This window comes from Theropithecus gelada, chromosome 8, assembly GCF_003255815.1.
Source record: "Theropithecus gelada isolate Dixy chromosome 8, Tgel_1.0, whole genome shotgun sequence".
Taxonomy (NCBI): Eukaryota; Metazoa; Chordata; class Mammalia; order Primates; family Cercopithecidae; genus Theropithecus; species Theropithecus gelada.
The window spans coordinates 71,887,854-71,903,411 of NC_037676.1; the positions used below are offsets into that span (position 1 = coordinate 71,887,854).

General features: G+C 40.3%; 1 protein-coding gene across 6 annotated transcripts in view; it reads left to right on the forward strand.

Annotated features, from left to right (window-relative positions):
* SULF1 (sulfatase 1) overlaps positions 1–14,610 on the forward strand; it is a 195,007-nt gene extending 180,397 nt beyond the window's left edge. For 5 of the 6 annotated variants that reach the window (XR_003120772.1, XR_003120771.1, XM_025393779.1 and 2 more), the window contains one exon: positions 12,200–13,754. Coding sequence is in view for 4 of the 6 variants with exons in the window: in XM_025393779.1 (XP_025249564.1) it covers positions 12,200–12,230 (31 nt within the window). In the remaining 2 variants the exon portion in view is untranslated. Of the gene's footprint in view, positions 1–12,199 lie in introns of all 6 variants that reach the window. The other variant, XM_025393776.1, reaches the window with a different exon arrangement.
* The last annotated feature ends 948 nt before the right edge of the window (positions 14,611–15,558 follow it).

The following is a 15,558-nucleotide window of genomic DNA, read 5'->3' on the forward strand; positions in this document are numbered from 1 at the left end:
TGAGGTCAGTACTATTATTATCCTCATTTTTTTTTTTTTTAAGACATAGTCTCACACTGTCACACTGTCGCCCAGGCTGGAGTGCAGTGGTGCCATCTTGGCTCACTGCAACCTCCACCTCCCAGGTTCAAGCAATTCTCCTTGCCTCAGCCTCCCAAGTAGCTGGGATTACAGGCGCCTGCCACCACACCCAGCTTATTATCCCCATTTTACAGATGAGGAAATTAAGCCACAGAGTGACTAAATAGCTTTCCCAAGATTACACAGCTGATAAATGGTGAAATTCAAACCCAGAGAGTCTGGTTCTAGCTGCGCTGTTAATCTCTACACTATACTCGTTCTCTTGGACAATTTATTTAACTTCTTTTATTATGGCTGAATTTTCTCATCTTTAATAAGGTGATAATAGATATACATAATAATACACAAGGATTTCATGAGATATTACCTGAAAAGTAAGCCCTGAATTCATGTTATTGTATGACCGATGTTTGATAATAAATTTGAATAGTGAGCGATAAATTGTATCAAAGAGCCCTGGAATTTTTTTTTTTTTTTTTTTTTTTAGGTGGAGTCTTGCTCTGTCACCTAGGCTGGAGTGCTGGAGTGCTGGAGTGCAGTGACACAATCTTGGCTCACTGCAACCTCCACCTCCCGGGTTCAAGCAATTCCCCTTCCTCAGCCTCCCTAGTAGCTGGCACTACAGGTTCAGACCATGATGCCCGGCTAATTTTTGTATTTTTAGTAGAGATGGGGTTTCACCATGTTGGCCAGGCTGATTTCGGACTCCTGCTCAAGTGATCCTCCCAGCTCAGCCTCCCAAAGTGCTGGGATTACAGGTATGAGCCACTGCGCCTGACTGAGCCCTGGAATTTTGAAGGACATTTATCTTCACATTAATGGATGATAAAATTGCAGTTTTTAATGTCAATTCCATATTAATAAAGAAGAAAAGTTATATGCATTTACCGATAAGTGGATATAATCAGCCATTGACCACACACAGGTAGTCATCTATAAATGACATATATATTTATTTCTATTTTTAGACTATCTTTATGGTTGAACATTAATTGGCTTTCATTTGTAAAATAAATAGCTATTCCTGCAATTCATCTGTAAAATTAAGTAGGTTAGAAATTTATGGTCTTCTGGTTGCTCTGCCTGTGGAGTAACCATTCTTTATTCCTTTACTTTCTTAATAAACTTACTTTCACCTCACAAAAAAAAAGGCTAGGCACGGTGGCTCACACCTGTAATCGCAGCACTTTGGGAGGCCGAGGTGGGCAGATCACCTGAGATCAGGAGTTCGAGACCAGCCTGACCAACATGGAGAAACCCCGTCTCTACTAAAAATACAAAATCACCCGGGCATGGTGGTGCATGCCTGTAATCCCAGCTACTCGGGACGCTGAGGCAGGATAATGGCTTGAACCCGGGAGGCGGAAGTTGCAGTGAGCCGAGATTGCACCATTGCACTCCAGCCTGGGCAACAAGAGTGATACTCCATCTCAAAAGAGAAAGAAATTTATGGTCTTTTTTACTAAGGCCAATTCTGATTTTGGTGACCTGCCAGTATCCAAAAGCAAATTGTAAATTGGCTTTTTGATACTGGCAGGACACCAAAATCAGAACATCTGAAATTTCAAAGCCTCAATCAAATTCCATTTCAAGCTAAAACATACTATGTTTCAAGTAGCACGAAAATCACGCAAGTTGAATACCAATTTGGTCCAAATATTGGAAACCCTGTGCCTTCAGAAGCAAACAAACAAAGAAAAAAAAACCAAAGAGCTCAGCAAAACATGAAAGGGCTTAGGAGAAAGGAGCAGATATATTAATGCAGATACTCTGTTCGGGCTCTTTCCATTGTGAAATTTAAATTAGCACCATTAGAAATGAGACTTGAAAGAGAACAGCTATATTAATTAAAATATCCTGCCAGATAGCAACAAGAAACAAACTATATATAAGGCTTTGTGATTTTCTGATGGACCCATTTCTTGCTTCTTGAAACTGTAGACACCTGGCCCGGTGAAATTCAATTTGCTACTGAGCACAGATACCCAGAATCAAGTATAGATGATGCCATAATGGAGGGGTTCACACAACCCAGGGGAATGGCCAGAGAGGCTCTGTGGAGGGGATGATGCTTAATCTTGAAGGCTGAGATCTGGCTGGGCTAATGAGCCAGGGAAGTACATTCTAGAAATAAATACAAACAGGAGAAAGCCTGGTACTTTCAGGACTTTGCACTTGTTTCTGTGGCTGGTACAGAGGTGATGTGTCAAAGGGGAAGAGAAGAGACCACAGAAGCTGCAGAAGTCAGCCTGTGTCTGCAGAAACAATCCCTTCTGCTTCTTATGGCATCATCAGCACCTGTTAATTGTAACACTGCTCCAGGTAGAGTTAAAATTCCAAGCATGCATCATCTCTTAAGTTACCCATCTGTGGAATATAGCATGATGTAATTATGTGGTTAAGTTTTTAAAAGTAAGTAAGTGTCATCTAGAAAGGAATGTGACTTGGCTTATGACCTGGGTATGTTCTTGAATTTCTCTTAGTGGATTCACAGCTTTTCTGTTTCCGGGATTGGGGAATAATTACCTGTAACGTGAAATCATCTACATTTATTCTGAAAATTCACCTGTCAGAACAATCCTATCTATACCTTTTCTCTCTGAACAAAGAGCTTCCAAATGACCCAAGAAAAAGGTTTCCTTTTTTGAGCTGAAGACAGGCAGAAACCAGGAGACACATGGAAAATTTAAGTTCTAATATCAAATAAGTGTAACTTTCTATTTTGATAAAACTTTACATTTACAGAAAGGTTGCAAGAATAATTTCAAGAACTGTTACCCCATTTGCTTTATTGTTTTTTCTTGTTCTTTCACTCACTTTCTCCACGTATACACACACCTTTTATTCTGAATCATTTGCAAGTAATTTGCAAACACCATTCCCCTTTATATATAAATGGTTTAGGAGGTATTTCCTAAGAACAAAAGCATTCTCTTATATAACAGTCATGCATTTGTCAAAATCAAGTAATTTAACATTGTTACAATGCAATTGTCGAATCCACATTTCATGTTCAAATGTTAACAATTGTCCCAATAATGTCATATTCATCCTTTTTTGCTTTTCTGGCCTGGGATCCAATCCAGAATCACACATTGCAGGAAACTCACCTCTTTCGAGCATCCTTTTATCTGGAACAGTTCCTCAACTTCTCATTATCAGTCATGATATTTTAAAGAGTACATGCCAGTTATTTTGTAAAATGTCCCTCTATTGGGGTTTGTCTGACGTTTCATCAGGATTGAACTGAAGCTGTGGATTTTTGTTAAGAATACCACATATTGTGCTCTTGGGATATCTTATCAGGAGCTGCATGACATCTTGGTGGTATTACCTTTGATTACTTGGCAAAGGCGGAGTTTGCTAGGTGAAGCCACTATAATTTTTTTCTTTTTTAATTAATAGGTAATTCATCTACTAGCTTTTAAGGCATTCATGATTCCATGATTCATTTCTGCCTGAATCATTTGTTGTTACCATGATAGCTGCAAATGATGATTTCTCCCACTCTGTAATTCCTCTTGCTTTGTTGGTTTTTTTGGTGGTTGTTTTGTTTTTGTTTTTTGTTTTTGGTTTTTTTTTTCTTTTTTTGTGAGACAGGGTCTTGCTCTGTCACCCAGGCTGGAGCACTTGGCTCATTGCAGCCTTGGCCTCCCAGGCTCAAGGGATCCTGCCACCTCAGCCTCCCAAGTAACTGGGATTACAGGCACATGCCACCACACTCAGCTAATTTAAAAACAAAAAAAAATTTGCAGAGACAAGGTCTCACTCTATTGCCCAGGCTAGTCTCAAACTCCTGGGCTCAAGCGATTCTCCCAGCTCTCAATCTCCCAAAGTGCTGGATTACAGACATGAGCCACCATACCTGGCTCCTCCTGCATTTCTTAGGTAGCATTGTACTGTAAAGAAGAGATTTCCCTGCCAGATGCGGAGGCTCACACCTGTAATCTCAGCACTTTGGAAGGCTGAGGTGGGAGGAATACGTGCTTAAGCTCAGAAGTTTAAGACCGGCCTGAGCGGCATAGCAAAACCTCATCTCTACTAAAAATACAACATTTAAAAAATTAGCTGGGCATAGTCCCAGCACCTGTAGTCCCAGTTACTCAGAGGCAGAGGTTGCAGTGAGCTGAGATAGCACCACTACATTCCAACCTGGGTGACAGAGTCAGACCCTGTTTCAAAAATATAAAAGAAGAGATTTTCCTCCTCTCCTGTGTATTTATTTCTATCAGTATGAACTCAGATTCTCAGTTTATTCCATGGATATTCTCTTGCTATCACTATTTATTTTGATGATTAAAGTGTCTTAGATTTGGCCACTGGTGTCGCTGCACCTGAGTTCCGTGTACTTTTGAAGCATCCTCATCATTTTTTGACCACCTCATTGCTTTCTGGCCTAAAGGCCTGTTCCAGGTTCATCTTGCATTTTTGCCACTCCATATCTGGAAGCAGCCATTTCTCCAAAGGGCCCCGGTTCCTTTTAAAGGGGAATGGCATTTGAACACCAAAATCTGGGTCTGAGGTGTATAAAATTGCTGCTGAGGTGTCTTGGCATATAGATCCTTTTGCTGGATAGAGCTAAGACACACACATGCATCTATCAACATCTATTCCTTTTTATTTTTATTTTATTTTTATTTTTATTTTTTGAGATAGAGTTTTGCTCTGTCTCCCAAGCTGGAGTGCAGAGGCACGATCTTGGCTCACTGCAACCTCCATCTCCTGGGTTCAAACAATTCTCCTTCCTCCCCTCCTGAGTAGCTGGGATTATAGGCACCTGCCACCATGCCCAGCTAATTTTTGTATTTTTAGTAGAGACAGGGTTTCACCATGTTGGCCAGGCTGGTCTTGAACTCCTGACCTCAGGTGATCCGCCCACCTCGGCCTTCCAGAGTGCTAGGATTATAGGCATGAGCCACTGTGCCCAGCCTTGACATCTATTTTTGTACCTACAGATATGTAGAGATACGTCTAACTGAGTGAACTAATACTTCCAATATAATGTTACCCTGCTCCTGATTTCAATTAAAATGCTTTTAGGGTTTCTCTATTAAATAAGAGGCAAGCTTTAGGACTGAGTTATATATAGTTTTATTGTGCTAAGGAAATAGCCATCAGTCCTTTTTTTTAGTGCTTTTATCTTTAATGAATGTTGAATTTGTCAAAAAGCATTTTTTAGCATCTATGAAGATGATCAGATAATTATTCTCTTTAGATCTGTTAAATTATTATTGTATATTATATTAATAGATTTAGTAAGAATGAATCCTTTCATTCCTGAAATAAATTCCACTGGGTCATTGTGTGTTGCTTTCATAATATTGAATTCTGTTCACTAATATGTTAAGATTTTTGTATCATATCTTTAAAAGATACCAATCTGTGATTTCATTTTTGTTTTTACTGGCATTATCTCTTAGATATTATATTAGTTTCCTATTGCTGCTGTAATAAATTACCACTGTTCCTTTAAAACGACACAAATTTGTTCTCTCGTGTTTCTAGAGGTCAGAAATTCGAAATGAATCTTACTAGACTGAAATCTTCTGGAGGTTCAAGGCAAGAATATCCTTGCTTTTTTCAGTTTCTGGAGGCTGCCTGCATTCCTCATTCATGGTCTCTTCCACGATCTTCAAATGCAAAAACGTAGCCAATCTTCAAATCAGTCTCTCCCCCAACCCACACCTTCATCTGTTTTCTGGGGTCACATCTCCTTCTCTAACCCTCCTTCCTACCACCTCCCTTTCCCTTTATAAGGACTCTTGAGATCCCACTGGCCCCACCTGGATACTCCAGGATACTCCCACGCCCCAATCTCAGGATCCATGACTTAGTCACATTCGCAGAGTCCCTTTTGCCAGGTAAAGGAACTTGTCCGTAGTTTCCAGGCATTTGGATGTGGACGTCTTTGCTGGGTGGAGTCCACTATTCTGCCTATCGCAGCTATCAGTGTTATCCTTTCTTCATAAAAAGAGTTTGGAAGTCTTCTTGAGTTGTCTGCTCTGGAACAGTTTATCAGGATTCTCTTTTCATTGAAGATTTGGTAAACTTCTCCTGTGAAAGTATGTAGACCTGATGCATCTTTGCAGAGTGGTTCTTTGGGCTTTCTTTTTCTTCTATGGAAACTGTTCTATTAAAGCCTTCTATCTATATTGGGTTGTTAAATCAAGTTTAGCCTAAAGCTGCCTCCTCACATATTTTAAGTTCAGCCTAAAGGTTTCTCTGTACATCGTGAACTATAACCTAAATAGAGTTGCATACAGACTGTAGCCTACTCTTGTGCCCATCACTGAGTTTTGGCCCATCAAAGGTGGCCAACTGTTCAAACTCTGTTCAAATAAGGCAAACGCTGAGATGTAACCAATCTGGTTGCTTCTGTACCTCATTTTTGTTTTCTGTCCGTCGCTTTTCTTTTTCTGTCCATAAATCTTCTTCCACCATGCAGCTGCGTTGGAGTCTCTGAGCCTACTCTGGCTTGGGAGGCGGCCAGATTTGCAAATCGTTCTTTGCTCAATTAAACTCTGTTAAACTTAATTCAGCTAAGGTTTTTCTTTGAACAGCATCAATTTGGGCAAACTATTTTCCTGTGCAACTATGTTTCATCCAGGTTTTCAAATTTGTTCTCATTCAGGTCTGCAAAGTAGTCTCTTGCTTTTGTTTCCCTCTGTCACCCAGGCTGGAGTATAGTAGCAATCGTGGCTCACTGCAGCCTCAGCCTCCAGGGTTCCAGCGATCCTCCCACCTCAGCCTTCTGAGTAGCTGGGACTACAGGCGTGCGCCACCACACTCAGCTAATTTTTAAATTTTTATTAGAGGTGAGTTCTTGCTATGGTGCCCAGGCTGCTGTTAAACTCCTGGGCTCCTGCAATCCTCCCATCTCAGCCTCCCAAAGTGCTGGGATTACAGGCATGAGCCACATCTCTTGTGTTTTTAATTCTGTATATTTCAACGATTTTTAAAATATTTACCAGTTTATAAGAAATGCAAATCAATAGCCAGATGAAGAGGAACATAAGCTAAGGTCCAGAAGGGTCCCAAACGTAGAAGCTTCTGTCCTAGAGTTTGAAGTGTGCTACCTTCACAGTACTACCTTCTGTGGTTGCATTCACCAACTGGAAATGTCTCTGAACCCTGTTATCATTTAAGGTTTTTAACGAGGTTCCATTACATAAGCATGATCGATTGCATCATTGGCCAGTGGTGGTTAACTCAATCTCCAGGTCGCTGTCCGCTCCCCAGAGGTCGGGAGGTGGGACTGAGAGTCCCAGCTCTCTAATCATGTGGAGGTCTTTCTGATGATCAGCCCAGCTCCCAACCTAGAGCTGTCTAGGGAACCGTAGCCATCTCCTCAGCACATAAAAGACACTCTTATCTCCCTGGAGATTGCAAGGGCTTTAGGATCTCTGTGAACTGGGGGTACATCAAATATATCTTTCTTATTATGCCCTAGTCCCCTGGCCATGAATCCCTTAGTGAGAAGACTATAAAAGCCAAAATATACTGGCACATTCCTAGAATTCCATTCAGCCATCAGAAAGTAGTCCAGTCCATCATTCTGTCATATGAAAATACCTCCGAGGGCAAGGCCACTCAGGTTTGCCAGCTTCTGTTGAATCTTGCCAGGAGTGGCTTAGCAATATATGACCTCACCCTTTTAGGAGTCTGGTGTAATGGAGCTAAGAGACAATGTCATCTCCTGTTCTGAGCCTTTTTTGAGCTGTTAATGTAATACTGGATTTCCCTCATGACTCATGACATAACCCAATTATTCACTCCTTCAGCCTCAGTTACTGTTCCTCCATCTCTCCATTTATGACCAAACTTTTCCACCTTTGGAAGAGACATTAGATTCATCCATTGTGCCGCTCTAGACTTCAGGCAGTAATACTAGTCTAGTATTATCATTAGACTACCAGTAATAGTCTAGCAAGTACCTCTTGCTCAGTCTGCTTCCATTCAAATAGAGTAAGTTCACATAGGTACAGAACTAATGAGCTGTTTTTAACCACCAGGCAATATACCTGCATTCACTGTTAACCCCAATTTTGCCAGTTGGGATGAAGGCATAACCTGCCCCATCAGGCCCTTAGGAATTCTGACATCATTTTAAAGTATAATTTGGGTTTTTTGCTTACGAAGCATCCCTGCTTCCAACACCAGCAGTTGCATCTCTGCATGAGGAATAAAAAAAGAAAGTTGAGGTGCTGTGCAGAAGACTTGCATCATCACACCAGCATCCTCTCCTGCCCCTCTCCTCTTATCCCCCTGCAAAGCAGAGAAATCTGTCCAGTGGGGGACCCTCCCTTAGCCCTCGCATGTTGGGTGTGAAGGCATGTAAGCCAGCTTTTAATGCTTTTGTCTCTCCCCATTTTAGACAGCAAATGTTTTAACTGCCCATTCCTTCCTATTCTTATACAATTGTTACTCTAAGGATAATGTGCACCATTATACGTCCATTTGATGTGAACTATCTTTGCTCACTTTTGGATATGGTGGGCTATAAAATGTGTCCTTTGATCTGAAGAAATATAACTTGGTGGTCCAAATTAGTACAATGTTTTCTGTTCCTATCCTGTAATAATATTTTAAGCATTTGCGTCTACCACTGGGTCTACAAAACCCAGCCTGGGGTAAATGTCTACTTCTGTTAGGACCCTGGTCTAGCCCCTCAGGGCTACTGGCATTGGTTGCTCCCATGTAATCCACTTACCAGCTATGTGCGGGGTGCCTACCCCAGGGGAATCTGGCCCATAGACATCTGCAGTCCCTGGCTCTCTTTTTGGCATTATATGTCTGAGAGTGCAAGAGGAATAGGTCTAGGCTTAGCCCGTCTCTACATGGCTGCAACACCACCCCCCATGCCCGCTCATTTTATGAGCCCCAGTGGCTACCACAAGGGAGCACACCAAAAGCTCCACTTGATGGTTCCAGTAATATTCCAATACATATTCTTATTTATTCTTGCTGTATTTGATCTGCCTCGGACTGATATCACCTATTGTGTTTCTATATATTTCTTGTTGCATCTTCTATAGTTTCTTCTTTATCAAGATAGTTGCTCTTTTCTTTTTCCTTCAGAACTTAGTAAGGTTTGCATTTTGGTAATTATCTTTGTACTTATACATTGTTAATGCCCTTAATCCGTGTTTTGTATTTTTTCTTTTATTTATTTATTTATTTATTTATTTATTTATTTATTTATTTATTGGTTGGTTGGTATTTTTAATAGAGATGGGTTTTCACCATGTTGGCGAGGCTGGTCTCGAACTCCTGACCTCACGTGATTCACCCGCCTCGGCCTCCCCAAAGTACTGGGATTAGAGGAATGAGGCACCGTGCCTGGACTGAATTCCTGTTATCTTATTTAACCTTTCATTATCTCATTATTCAGTTTTTAGTGGCCTTCTTTCACTCCCAACTATTACCTGAATCATACTCAATGAGTTTATTTTCTTTGGTCTGTGCTCCCTCTCACATTTTTAGTTGCATTATTTCTAGCGTGTCCTATAAAATGCATATATTATTTTTTCACTCTTCTTTTACCTTTATTTTTATAGATCTGATAAATCTATTAAATGTGCACCCTCTATATTTTTGCTTCAGTTTCCCTAGTGATTTCTTGGACGAACGAGTCACATCCTCTGGAAGATTGCTGAAGAAAAGCTGATGTGCACAGTACCCCCTGCGTTCTTATGTGTTTCAAACTGTTCCTCTATAGCCTTGATACTTGAAGGAGAGCTGGACTGGACATGAGATGCTAGGTTCATATTTTAATTTCTGATTTCAGATGCTTTTCCATCCTCAGATGCTTGATTTAGAACATTTAATTCACACAGCACTGGTGTGTTGTGGTTTTCTGCACTTTATTTCGCCAGAGGCATTTTCTCAAGATGGTTTTTTAAATTCCTGTTTTCCACTTTATTTTTGTTGTTGTTGTTGATTTTATTTTTTTAAGTTCTGGGATACATGTACAGGATGTTACATAGGTAAATGTGTACCATGGTGGTTTGCTGCACCTATCAACCCATCACCTAGGTATTAAGCCCAGCATGCATTAGCTATTTTCCCTGATGCTCTCTTTCTCCCGACAAGCCCACAACAGGCCCCAGTGTTATATAGTTCCCCTTCATGTGTCCATGTGTTCTCAATGGTCAGCTCCCACGTATAAGTGAGAACATGCAGTGTTTGGTTTTTTGTTCTTCTGTTAGTTTGCTGAAGATAATGGCTTCCAGCTTCATCCATGTCCCTGCAAGGAAATGATCACATTCCTTTTTATGGCTGCATAGTATTCCAACGTGTATATGTACCACATTTTCTTTATCCAGTCTATCATTGATGGGCATTTGTGTTGATTCCATGTCTTTGCTATTGTGAACAGTGCTGCAATGAACATATGTGTGCATATGTCTTTATAACAGAATGATTTATATTCCTTTGAGTGTACACCCAGTAATGGGATTGCTGGGTCAAATGGTATTTCTGGTTCCAAATATTTGAGGAATCACCACACTGTCTTCCACAGTGGTTGAACTAATTTACACTCCCACCAACAGCGTGAAAGCTTTCCTATTTCTCCACAACCTTGCCAGCATCTGTTGTTTCTTGACTTTTTAGTAATCACCATTCTGACTGGCATGAGATGGTATCTCATTGTTCTTTATTTTATAGTAATTTGATATAGATTTAGGTTGCTTTTATTTCATGGATTTATAGTATTTACAAGCCTCCTAGTTTAACAGAATTCTGTGACTGTAACTCTCTCTTTACCTTTTTATTTTATTATTATTTTATTATTATTTGGGAGTGAAAGTGAGAGAGGTTGTGTGTCTTCCAACTTTTCGTATCTCTTTTTTTCTTGCAGGACCTGAAATTTCCCACCTTTTGCTTCCTCCTTGTTTTACCACCCAGTTTCCAAAGGGCGTTTCTCCCTTCTCTCTTTCTTTGTATCCTTTTCTGCCTGAAGCAATGCCTTCCAGACTGCCACCTTGAATCGTGCACAGGCACAAGGCTGGGACTTAGGGGTCCCATTCTCATTGTCAGTGCTGTGACTCACCAGGAATCTTTACAATATTTTATGCAAAAGATTTGACATTCTTTCCACTAAGGCCTCCAATCAATCTTTGCCTCCATTGACACTTCCCTCTTCTCTCTTCCATACTGTTTTCCCAGGGCTTGTGGCCACAGCGTGACATTCAGCTCTGCTGGGATTTGGTGTTAACATTTTTTACTTACAGGTGATCTGAAGATTGTAGGATTCTCTATCTTCTAGCTACACCGAGGTTGTGGGTTTGGTGTAGTTTTGCTTATTCTTCTTACTGGTCTGTGTGGCTTTATGGGTGGTCATTGCACTCATCCAGGCCACCTCTTTCCAAATGGTACTTAGGCACAACTAGAGAACAAGTGTTGTTTTCTGCAGGGCTACAGTCATCCTGGAGATGCAGAAAGATCTGAGAGAGAGAAAGCTGGTGCCTTCTTTGCATATGAGAAAGCCATTCAGTTATCTGAGGCACACATTTATCTAGGACATAGAACTTTCAGGGCAAAAACAACAATCAAAGAAATAAATCCGGGCATTTGATTTGAAGAACTCTGCAATTGCATTCAGATTTGCATTTATACTGAGTGTCAGGGAATATAAAATAAAAATATCATACTAAGCATTGCCTATTACATTCAAATACTTTCAAATTTGTCATTCACCCAGCAACCTTATAAGTAGTGATGATTTTATCATACAATTATTTCTACACTTGACAGATGAGGGAGCAAGACTCAGAGGGACTCACTCACATGCTCTTCTTATTGCAAAGTTGATTTGAGTGGGGCCAGGAGTGAAGCCCAAATCCCCCGGCTGAAAGGACAGTGCCATTTTCAGCACCATGTTTAGTCATAGATGTTTTCACGAATGTGATCTTCCCCACCCCCACCCCCCCAATTTTCTGTTGTTTAATCACTTGTAACCTAAGGCCACTCTGTGATAACAAATGACTAGGGGAAAATGCTTTTGAGTGTCATATTTTTCATTGATTAACTCTGGAAAAACAATGTAAGTTGCTTGTCCAGATAAGTAGAAAATCTTTTCTCCACTAATGATTCACTTTCTTCTCTCTTTTCACAGAGGACAGTTATGGGATGGATGGGAAGGTTAATCAGCCTCGTCTCACTGCAGACATCAACTGGCAAGGCCTAGAAGAGCTACACAGTGTGAAAGAAAACATCTATGAGTACAGACAAAACTACAGACTTAGTCTGGTGGACTGGACTAATTACTTGAAGGATGTAGATAGAGTATTTGCACTGCTGAAGAGTCACTATGAGCAAAATAAAACAAATAAGACTCAAACTGCTCAAAGTGATGGGTTCCTGGGTGTCTCTGCCGAGCGCTCTGTGTCAGTGGAGATGGCCTCTGCTCACTCAGATGAAGACCCAAGGCATACGGTTGGGAAAACACCTCATTTGACCTTGCCAGCCGACCTTCGAACCCTGCATTTGAACCGACCAACATTAAGTCCAGAGAGTAAACCTGAATGGAACAACGACATTCCAGAAGTTAATCGTTTGAATTCTGAACACTGGAGAAAAACTGAAAAATGGATGGGACACGAAGGGACCAATCATCTGGAAACCGATTTCAGTGGCGATGGCATGACAGAGCTTGAGCTGAGGCCCAGCCCCAGGCTGCAGCCCATTCGCAGGCACCCGAAAGAACTTCCCCAGGATGGTGGTCCTGGAGACGACGTTTTTGAAGATCAGCTGTATCTTCCCGTGCATTCCGATGGAATTTCAGTTCATCAAATGTTCACCATGGCCACTGCAGAACGCCCAAGTAATTCCAGCACAATGGGGAAGATGTTGACCAAGGTGGAGAAGAATCACGAAAAGGAGAAGTCACAGCACCTAGAAGGCAGCGCCTCCTCTTCACTCTCCTCTGATTAGATGAGATTGTTATCTTACCCTAAACACAGTATTTCTTTTTAACTTTTTTTATTTGTAAACTAATAAAGGTAATCCTAGCCACCAACGTTCCAAGCTACCCTGAGTACCTTTGTGCAGCAGAAGCTGGTGAGCATGTGAGCGAGCCGTGTGCACACGGACACTCATCGTTACCATTTACTATCTGCCAAGAGTAGAAAGAAAGGCTGGGGATATTTTGGTTGGTTTGGTTTTGATTTCTTACTTGTTTGTTTGTTTTATACTGAAACAGTATTATCTTTTGAATATCGTAGGGACATAAGTATATACATGTTATCCAGTCAAGATGGCTAGAATGGTGCCTTTCTGAGTGTCTAAAACTTGACACCCCTGGTAAATCTTTCAACACACTTCCACTGCCTGCGTAATGAAGTTTTGATTCATTTTTAACCACTGGAATTTTTCAATGCCGTCATTTTCAGTTCGATGATTTTGCACTTTGAGATTAAAATGCCATGTCTATTTGATTAGTCTTATTTTTTATTTGTACAGGCTTCTCAGTCTCACTGTTGGCTGTCATTGTGACAAAGTCAAATAAACCCCCAAGGATGACACACAGTATGGATCACATATTGTTTGACATTAAACTTTTGCCAGAAAATGTTGCATGTGTTTCACCTTGACTTGCTAAAATCGATTAGCAGAAAGGCATGGCTAATAATGTTGGTGGTGAAAATAAATAAATAAGTAAACAAAATGAAGATTGCCTGCTCTCTCTGTGCCTAGCCTCAAAGCGTTCATCATACATCATACCTTTAAGATTGCTATATTTTGGGTTATTTTCTTGACAGGAGAAAAAGATCTAAAGACCTTTTATTTTCATCTTTATTTGGTTTTCTTGGCATGGCTAAGAAGCTTAAATGTTGACAAAATATGGTTAGTTTTGAATTTACACCAGGAACTTCTCAATAAAATAAAATCATGAATGTGCTACAATTTCAACATACCACAAGGGAAGTTAATTTCTTAACCTTGTGTTCTATGATTATTTGTAAGGCCTTCACCAAGTTCTGATATCGTTTAAAGACATAGTTCAAAATTGCTTTCGAAAATCTGTATTCTTGAAAATATTCTTGTTGTGTATTAGATTTTTAAATACCAGCTAAAGGATTACCTCACTGAGTCATCAGTACCCTCCTATTCCTATTCACCTTCCCAAGAAGATGTGTTTTTGCTTACCCTAAGAGAGGTTTTCTTCTTATTTTTAGATAATTCAAGTGCTTAGATAAATTTTGTTTTCTTTAAGTGTTTATGGTAAACTCTTTGAAAAAAAATTTAATATGTTATAGTTGAATCTTTTTGGTAACTTTAAATCTTTATCATAGACTCTGTACATATGTTCAAATTAGCTGCTTACCTGATGTGTGTATCATCGGTGGGATGACAGAACATATTTATGATCATGAATAATGTGATTTGTAAAAAGATTTCAAGTTATTAGGAAGCATACTGTGTTTTTTAATCATGTATAATATTCCGTGATACTTTTATAGAACAATTCTGGCTTCAGGAAAGTCTAGAAGCAGTATTTCTTCAAATAAAAGGTGTTTAAACTTTTTCTGTTTCAGAGAAATGAACTTAACCAAGTTTTTGTGGTACACCCATTCCTTGCAAGTAAAATTGAGTCCTGATCTCTATTTATATGATTGAATATTAGCCAAACTTATAAAACTGAGCTGAAGTCAGTGTATTACAGAACATTCTCAGATTAATGACTTCACCATGAATTTACTTCATTGCTGTCTTGGGGGAGGCAGCAGAGGCAGCACTGAGGTAGCTTTCCCGGCAGGCCACCTAGATGGTCACAAAGGCCCAGCACTTGGTTTAATGCTCTGATGTCATCACCTTGAAATTCTTAATAATTTTTTAACAAGAGGCCCTACATTTTCATTTTCCACAGGGGCCCTGCAAATTAGGTCCAGGCAGAACCAAAAATGATTCTGGGCAGTAAAATGGAATTTTTCAAAACCAAGGGAACAGACTCACCGAAGGCCGTGTGGGTTCTTCAGGAACCATGAACTTGGGTGGATACTTAAACACCTTTCAAGATCTCAAGTTTTCTGATACACAAATTCCATATGCTTCCTTCTATCTGTTCCAAATCTCCTGAAGAAATTTAGCCTTCAGGTTGAGGGGCTAAAAATCTGTGAAATGTCCAGAGATCAGAAGGTTACAAAACAAGAAGAAAAAAAAAGAAAGCACAGGGTCGGGGACCTACCAATCCAGCCCTTGGATAATAAAGGAAACCAAGTTTTCATCAAGAGAACAGAGCCTAAGATAATAGCATTGTGGTCCAAAGGTGCATCTTGGTGCCTTGCTCCTTGTTCCCTTCTGTAAAATGTACCTGAGTCAAATATTACCATCCTGGAGAAAAATTCATTTTCCATTCAATAGCTGCGTATGGAGTACCTACTACGTGGCAAGGACATGAGAGAGACTGCGTGTCTCCCAGAGCTGTTTATCGGATCTTGAAAGGCCCTTAGAGATTGGCTGCCCACCTAGCCT